The sequence below is a fragment of the Paramisgurnus dabryanus genome, chromosome 1 (assembly GCF_030506205.2).
Source record: "Paramisgurnus dabryanus chromosome 1, PD_genome_1.1, whole genome shotgun sequence".
Lineage (NCBI taxonomy): Eukaryota > Metazoa > Chordata > Actinopteri > Cypriniformes > Cobitidae > Paramisgurnus > Paramisgurnus dabryanus.
In genome coordinates this window covers 30227165-30236099 of record NC_133337.1, presented here as the reverse complement: position 1 = coordinate 30236099, position 8935 = coordinate 30227165, and the positions used below count along the sequence as shown (strand labels likewise).

Sequence of the window (8935 nt, the reverse complement as noted above, 5' to 3'; positions counted from 1 at the left end):
AAATAAAAAAAGAATATATATATGTCTAAAAAATAAAAATATACAAATAAAATAAAAAATATATACAAATTAAATAAAATATAAAATAAAATATAAAATAAAATAAAAAATTTAAATAAATTAAATATAAAATAAAGAAAATTAACTAAAATATACAAATAAAATAAAACAATAAAATAAAATAATGAATAAAATAAAATATAAAATAAAAATCATCCCAATGTCAAAAGTGTCCCAATTTATCTGAATTTACCCTCTTTCTAATTTACTCAAATAGACACACACCTTTATGTTTACATAATGAAAATTCCACAATCTATAAAAAAACATAAATCTTGTTTTATTTGCTTGTCTTTTCACATGTACATGGGTATAAGAGTTTCAGGTATTGTTGTAATTGGCTGTATCTCTCATCTCTCTTGATTGAGATTGTCGAATACAGTCCTGCAAAGTTTCATGGTTAAACGAGTAAAGTTCCTGGTTGTGGTTTAGAGGAGGCAACTTCCCAGGTAAAGCTGTCTGTCCCTGTGCAAACCTCTCCAGTGAATGAACCCTCCTCTCCTGTTGCAACCAGTACAGCATCTCGATACGATCCCAGCGCATTTTATCCTTGTACGGTCGACCCTGTAACACATTAAAAACAGACAAAATAAAACCTAGACATATTGTAGAATGCATGAAGTTAGTGCTGTGGAAAACTCACTTTGTAGGTGATGCTGTCATTAAAACGGGTTGTGATGTGGCCAATAGTCTTGGACAATTCTTTATCAACAGCTGAAATTTGTGAGCTAAGCTTTTCTCGGCGACTTGCCTCCTCCATTCGAGCAATAGATGAACCGTGATAACCTGTATATGCATGTGTTTTGAGTACAAGAGAACAACATTAACAGCGCAAAGGTCATGGTTCGATTCTAATGGAATAAAAGCATCTTTCATATAAATAAATATAATGTAAAGTGGTTTATAATAATAATAATAATAAATATGCTATATAATTACTTGTATTACAGATGAGGCCATAAAGCGCACAAAATACATTATAGGTGGTTCCGAATTCAAATGTCTCATGTACCTTGCTGGAAAAATCTGCAGGGGTTAGATGCCTCCCTTTCGAAATCCTCCAACCTAGACAACAAAAGCTCCCTCTGCTGGATCAACCGAGCAGCCTGCTCCCATGCATCAATTGCCTGAGGGCACAAAAACAAGCACATCCTGCATGGCCAGATGTTCAACGTGATGGAATGCTGGGAGACGTTCATTGTTATCGTTCCTACCTCCGGCAGATGGTCCCTGTACTCATAGGTGCTGTATTTGATGGCCATGTCTAACCGCTGTCCCTCTGGAAGATAGAGAGCGTTCCAGACTTTCTTCAGCCTGGCCTGCACCTGTTCTCCATCCATCTCTCCAAAACACATGCTCTCTCCCTCAGACTTGAAAAAATTAAAATTCTGCTATGTATGTTGTTTCAAACACCTATGCTACATCTACTTTTTTGGATTGTTGTATTAAAAGTGCTGCGTAAGTAAAAAATAATGAATGCTGAATATCCTATACTGACATCAGCAGCTACATGAAGTAAAAGAAGAAGTCAAATATTAGGGAAAGAACATAAACTGACCACATCCTGTGTTTTCTCATCTGGATTAGTCTCTGAAACACACAGCATACAAATCTATGCCCATACATGTCTTCTGGGTATAAAATAACAATGCATTTTCTTATATGTACCAGCATTTCACACAGTAAACTGCCAATTGTTTATTAAATGTAAAATATGGATTGCCTTCCAGTTCTGGATCTTTTCCCAATCCTCCCATCTGTATGGTGTTGACATTCCAGAATCCAGGAACATATTCCTGCTTCACTTTCCTCAGTAAATTAATCCTTTCTTGCTGCCTCCTGGAAAATATAGCATGCATGCAAAACCAAAGCAAGGTTTAGCTTAAAGTACATCTCTAATGTAATATAAATCATATAAGTATACATACTAGAAGTGATTGACCTCAGCACAATCAGAAATTGTTTCTGGTCTATCTTTGGGTCAAAAGTAACATTTAGTTGTGTGCTTTTGTGAACTTTTGATCACATTCCCAGTACTAAAAAAATGAAGTTGAATCTATGTACACTCACCTAAAGGATTATTAGGAACACCTGTTCAATTTCTCATTAATGCAATTATCTAATCAACAAATTACATGGCAGTTGCTTCAATGCATTTAGGGGTGTGGTCCTGGTCAAGACAATCTCCTGAACTCCAAACTGAATGTCAGAATGGGAAAGAAAGGTGATTTAAGCAATTTTGAGCGTGGTATGGTTGTTGGTGCCAGACGGGCCGGTCTGAGTATTTCACAATCTGCTCAGTTACTGGGATTTTCACGCACTAGTGATGGGCAGTCCGGCTCTTTCCATTGATTCGGCTCTTTCGGCTCAAGCTCCGGCTCTACATTTTAGTGATGGCAGTCCGGCTCTTTTCATAGGTTTGGCTCTTCTGGCTCGGCTCCCTTAGAAGAGCCGGCTCCCCTGCCTGCGTCTGAAGATTCGGCTCTGCTCGTTCGCTACAAAGAATCAGCTCTTAGAGCCGGCGTTCGCGAACGACCCATCACTATCACGCACAACCATTTCTAGGGTTTACAAAGAATGGTGTGAAAAAGGAAAAACATCCAGTATGCGGCAGTCCTGTGGGCGTAAATGCCTTGTTGATGCTAGAGGTCAGAGGAGAATGGACCGACTGATTCAAGCTGAAGAGCAACTTTGACTGAAATAACCACTTGTTACAACCGAGGTATGCAGCAAAGCATTTGTGAAGCCACAACACGCACAACCTTGAGGCAGATGGGCTACAAAAGCAAAAGACCCCACCGGGAACCACTCACCTCCACTACAAATAGGAAAAACAGGCTACAATTTGCATGAGCTCCCCAAAATTGGACAGTTGAAGACTGGAAAAATTTTGCCTGGTCTGATGAGTCTCGATTTCTGTTAAGACATTCAGATGGTAGAATCAGAATTTGGCGTAAACAGAATGAGAACATGGATTCATCATGCCTTGTTACCACTGTGCAGGGTGATGGTGGTGTTGTAATGGTGTGGGGGATGTTTTCTTGGCACACTTTAGGCCCCTTAGTGCCAATTGGCATTATTTAAATGCCACGGCCTACCTGAGCATTGTTTCTGACGATGACCATCCCTTTATGACCACTATGTACCCTTCCTCCGATGGCTACTTCCAGCAGGATAATGCACCACGTCACAAAGCTCGAATCATTTCAAATCTTGAACATGACAATGAGTTCACTGTACCAAAATGGCCCCAGATCTCAACCCAATAGAGCATCTTTGGGATGTGGTGGAACGGGAGCTTTGTGCCCTGGATGTGCATCCCACAAATGTCCATCAACTGCAAGATGCTATCCTATCAATATGGGCCAACATTTCTAAAGAATGCTTTCAGCACCTTGAATCAATGCCACGTAGAATTAAGGCAGTTCTGAAGGCGAAAGGGGGTCAAACACAGTATTAGTATGGTGTTCCTAATAATCCTTTAGGTGCTTGTATTTGTGTATTACAAATAATGCATGTGAGAACTTTAGCTCTTTGGTGAAGTACATTAAACCATTTAAGCATTTTTATACTGTCCATAATGTTAATAACTCAGCACACATGGAGGGATAAACCATGCAGAATGAACACCAGCTGTTGTTTAAACGATACAGACCTTCTCCTCTCCTTTTTCTGCTTCTGTGCCAGCTTCTGTCTCTCTTCCTCCTCATCCTCGCTGTCATAAAGGTGAAACATCACTGATAGATAATCAGAGTCCTTCCAAACCAGAGCACAAATAATAAAGCCGATTTAAGCTTGACAAAAACTAAAAGCCAAAGATCATCAGTATTAAAACGCATATATATTCTTATCACCAAACCTACCTGGTTGGAAATGTAGTTAAGGTAATCATCTACTGATAGTTGGCACTTCCACCAGTTAAACCAGGCTCTATATGCTCGTGTGGTCTCATCCACAGGCCTCTTCCTGTTTGATGCCCTCTCCATTCTCTCTCTGCATAATGTCAAAATCATTAAACTTAAAAGCCAATGCAGAATTAATTGTATTTATTTATTAACACAATTTTAACATATTCATGGCGGGAATGGGTTTGGCATCACCGGAACTTATTTACCTAACCTGCACCGATTTGGACTCCGCACAGAAGCCAAATAGATAAATAAAAAAGTAAAATAAAGAAAATCAGGATTTGTATGCCATCATTTAAAGCAACACCAAAGAGTTTTGGCTCTTTGCTCCCCCTACAGGTTAGAAGCGTAATTGTCCATTACCCACTGTCATAAATACTGAGGCATAGCTGGCTCTGATTGGATTGTAGGTCTGCCGTAAAGCAAGTTTTTGTAGTATTCACTCGGACTACAGGACCACTACCCGACGTTTGGAAACTTCTTTAGTGCGGTTTTGGCCGATAGAGGGCTGCAAAGCGAATGTGAAAGTGCCGTTCACCCTGTTTAGAGTGGATGAATGACTGAAACTGTTTTGGAAGCGTTATTTTAAGGTAAAAAAAACTCTTTGGTGTTGCTTTAAGTATGGATTGGATAGGAAAACGGGATCGGTAAAGAAAATCAATCATGTGACTTAAACCGGCAATCATCCATTAATCAGGTTTATTATATGCAATAGAAGAGTGAAGGAAATAAAGTAAAAAAATAGTCACATACCTGTGAGATATGCTGTATGGGTTGGGCCTTATTAATGATGGGTTAAACAGGTTTTTATTATTGCTTCTGTTCAGGCAGCACGCAGCATTAGTTGGGATGGGTTCAATCCCGGGGTCCTTACCAGACAAAAAGATACTTAAACATTCCCTACTAATGTAGACATTTAGCCACAAAAGCATATACATAGATTTTATGTACACTAACATGATCACAACTGTATTCTAATGAACACAAAGGAAGATATTTGGAGGCATGTTTATAACCAAACCGATCAGATACCACATTGACTTCCATAGTATTCTTTTTTCTATTATGTTTGTCAATGGGGCTTCTGATCGGTATCTTCCTTTGTGTTCATCAGAACAATTTAAATTTATATCCATTTGTAACATCATCATGAGGGTGAGTACATTTTGGGGTGAACTATCCCTTTAAGATTTCAAGTTTTAAAGAAAATGTCTTACAATGCACAATGGAAAGAAGCACAACTTGCCTCATCAAAGCTGAAATACTTTGTTGAAATACTTTTGGATAGTTCCTCATAGACTTTCCTCATTTCTATTTTCTCTTCGACCAAGTTCTGATCCATTGGAGCGAGGAACGCAGAGTCGATCTGAAATTTTAAAATATTTATATTGATAAGCCCAATGTAAACCCCTATGGAGTTCATAGTGTTTGGTATTCAAAGTGTGATATTTTTAGACACTCCACCATCATAAGATACACAGATTGAGAAGGCATGGAAAATAATAAATAAAATGTGACATGGACCACAAAACCAGTCATAAAGGTCAAATTTTTTAAATTGAGATTTATACATCATCCCCAAGCTGAATAAATAAGCTTTCCATTGATGGTCTGTTAGGTTAGGACAATATTTGGCCGAGATACAACTATTGGAAAATCTGGAATCTAAGGGTGCAAAAAATTCTAAATATTAAGAAAACACCTTTAAAGTACAAATTAAGTTCTTAGCAACACATATTACTAATGATAATTTTATATATATATATATATATTTACAGTGGGAAATATCATGGAACATGATCTTACTTAATATCCTAATGATTTATGGAATTAAAAATTATAATTTTGACATTATCGGCTGTTGCTACAAATATACCTGTACTCTTTATGACTGGTTTTGTGGTGCACATATGTCTTCAAAGTGCCTGTCATAATAAAGTAACACCTCTGGTGGGTACATGTTGAGTTTGATGTTTTCTAGAGGAACTCGGTCTGACATCCTGGCTGTTGCCATGTGCACAATGATTTGAGGTGACGCCACCATTTTTACCACGGCTCCTTGTGGGTGCTGAGGTTTCTTTGAAGGAGCTTTGTGCTTCTTCTTCTTTTCCTCCTCCTCTTCCTCCATTTTCTATAAAGATAAACACGGTTAAAGGTTGTGTGTACCTATGTGTGTATGATCCATCATGTCATTTCATCATGTACCTGTAGTCTTTCTTTTAGCTTTTGGAGCCTGCTGGAATCATAGCTGCAGTGGGCTTTGATAAGCGGTGGCAGATCTGTCTCACAACTGGAGTCATCGTCATAATCTTCCAATAACCTAAAAATGTAAAAGATCTATTTACCTACATTTTATGCATTAACCCAAGCGTATGATTCACAGCAGTCCGACCTCTTTAAGTCCTCTCTGGGGTTGATGTGATCCTTCAGGATGGACTCAGTGGACAGAAGGACCAGCAAGGATGCAGACCGGGAGAGTGGTGCTATCTCCAGCTCCTCCAATAGTGTCTCCCTGGATAAGTCTGGCATGGAATGACATCCCTGAATGATGGGACAAATTGTAAATAATATATGAAGTCTGATATATGAAATACAAAGTAAAAGTAATGTTTGCTATCCATTTTACAGATAGATACTCGTGTGGATGACTATAAAGTTAGTAAACTATAACTGACTAATAAAGGATCCTGGTCACCTTTATTCTGACAAATCGGTTTTGATGGGGATTCTCATCCTTGTCTTGTTTCTGTATACTGGGAGGCAAGCCGACTGTTGAACCTGAGCAAATACACAAATTACTTCTGATATCACATCTTAAAATATCACTTTAACGTGTGTTTTTTAGAACCATACATTTTGTATCTATCTTGAAGGGGATGGCGTCTTCGTGCCGGGGCAGGAGATCATACACACGCTGCAGATCCAGCTCTCCAATGTTCTCCTCAATCTGAAGACATGAGAATCCACATTATTATGCACGTTTCTCTCTCTCGGAAACACGAATAAACAAACAAACACACCTCCTTTAGATCATCAGTCTTTTCCCATTGTTTAAAGTGCAGATCATGTTTATATTGCCTAGTGGACGTGTTCCTCTGTAGCGCCCCCTTTTGTTCCTCTTCAGATAATGGGTTGAGTCGCCTCGCAGCTTTAATTCCCGAAACAATCCTACATCTAATGGAGCGAACATTTAAGCTGTAAACAGATATGGTTACAGTCAATCGTGTCACCATAAACGCCACACTATGTGATCATACAGAAATCTAAAGCTTACAGGTTGGTACAGTCTGATGCCATCTGAGCCACCAGTCTGCTTCGGTTGGCGTAGTCGGTAAAGACCCCACGCTTCCTGAAAGTGTCCATCGAGAGCAGATAGTGCAGAATCAGCTGCTCGCAGACGCGCAGAACCTCACTGAAGGTCTGACAGCGCAGCTGCAGGTTCTCCTCATGGGTCAGCGTGGTGTCGACAGACGGGATTTTCAGGTCCTGCCAGATCAGACCCAGCTCACCGGTCAATACTGTTGTCTGCATTAATAAACAATAAAGAGAGGGGGTATACAATAAGCAATCGTGAAATTGGTTGAAAATACTTTAGACACTAACCAGAGCCTGTTGGTCTTCATTGGAGATGGTGTAAAGCTGTGAGATCTGGCTTATTCTCTCTGTTAGCTGTTCACAGAGCTCAGACAAAGAGGCTGGGGTGCTTTTATCCTTTTTAGGAGATGAAGATTTTGATTTCACCTCTTTAGACCTGTCTGGAGATGAATGTATAATGTTGAAATATTGTAATCATGATGTCAAATACAGTATATGAATGAGGGAATGAAATACAAACCTGCCATCCTATCAGTGTTGGTGTCCATGTGAGCTGCAAACTGCTTAGATTTGTCATGCAGAACACATCTGGCATATTCAAATTAAGCAATTACAATTAAATAAGCTGGTAAATTTGACATTATGTCTACTGTATGAGCAATAAAAGTAGTCTTTTCTGTGATTGAGAGCAAACACCACTTCTTGCACTGTCAAAAATACATAATAAAAAAGGCAATGGCTTTACAAAATAGACTTAAGAGAAAATCAAAGAGAAAATGTTCTCTGAAGTGATGAATAAACTCCAAATGTTGTTGTACCAAGCAGAGAAAAAGTGAAACAGGTACAACATTGCGCGTGCAATTAAATCTGATTTATGTGGCACCACAAGTATGAGACGTACAGTCAGTACTTAATTATAAAATAAAGAACACATTACGGTATAAATTACTGATAAAAACATCGACGGAGTAATCTTTTGAGGATCAAAGCCAAAATCGTTACAAAAATACGATTTATCAAAGTATAACTAGCCGAATGTTTTCACAGCGCCTCAGTAGCTCTTCCTGCGCGCTCGTGACCTAACAAGTCTCGTTGCCTCGGAAACCCTGCCGTTTCTCAATTCGAAGGCTGCAGCCTCCGGAGGTCGCATATCTAGGCTGCCTACGTCATCAAGGCTGTCCTATTTCAGAACATTAACAATTATAAAGTTGACTATTATTCTTGGTTAATCGTAAATTGTGGTAATATGTGTATGATTAGCTCATTTAACTTAAATAAACCAGGCTAAATGACGTATGCAGCCTGCATATGCGACCTCGGAAGGCTGCAGCCTTCAGAGAAACGGCACCGTCAGGTCAGGCACTACGTCATTACGCAATTCTGGCATCGACTGCTTGCTTTTCTAAAAGCAGCAAAAAAAAATGTTGGTCTTCTGTATTTGGTATTTATTAGGAGAAAGCATGGATAATGAAAATTATGTTTGGGGTCAATAACAAATAAAAGTGTCTTGCATAAAATTAATCCTGCATGTTTAGGAAAAAAAATTTTTATACTTTTTTGCCTGTGAATTTGTGGACAGGAAAAATAGATTATTTTGGACTGATTTAGAACCAATTTTTTTTTTACTTTAAATTATATATAAACATTTAATC

The 8935-nt window shown here is 38.7% G+C and overlaps 1 protein-coding gene across 1 annotated transcript; it reads right to left on the bottom strand.

Moving 5' to 3' along the window:
• Window positions 1-317: 317 nt before the first annotated feature.
• ccdc87 (coiled-coil domain containing 87) lies at window positions 318-8538 on the bottom strand. The gene is made up of 19 exons (XM_065290118.2): window positions 7804-8538; window positions 7572-7723; window positions 7243-7493; window positions 6989-7163; window positions 6822-6915; window positions 6664-6746; window positions 6361-6509; window positions 6174-6288; window positions 5914-6099; window positions 5215-5334; window positions 4722-4837; window positions 3924-4053; window positions 3716-3816; window positions 1784-1899; window positions 1619-1650; window positions 1275-1430; window positions 1073-1187; window positions 704-846; window positions 318-624 (listed from the first exon to the last, which is right to left on the bottom strand). The coding sequence occupies exons 1-19, from the start codon at window positions 7829-7831 to the stop codon at window positions 382-384; spliced, it is 2505 nt and encodes an 834-aa protein (XP_065146190.1). The 5' UTR covers window positions 7832-8538; the 3' UTR covers window positions 318-381.
• Window positions 8539-8935: the final 397 nt, after the last annotated feature.

Excerpts from the sequence above, each read along its gene's own strand:
- ccdc87 (XM_065290118.2), bottom strand. The coding sequence starts at position 7,831 with ATGGACACCAACACTGATAGGATGGCAG. Across the intron at positions 6,289-6,360 it reads CCCAGAGAGGACTTAAAGAG|GTTATTGGAAGATTATGACG; the intron begins GTCGGACTGCTG and ends TTACATTTTTAG. Across the intron at positions 1,900-3,715 it reads CAGAAAAAGGAGAGGAGAAG|GAGGCAGCAAGAAAGGATTA; the intron begins GTCTGTATCGTT and ends TATATTTTCCAG.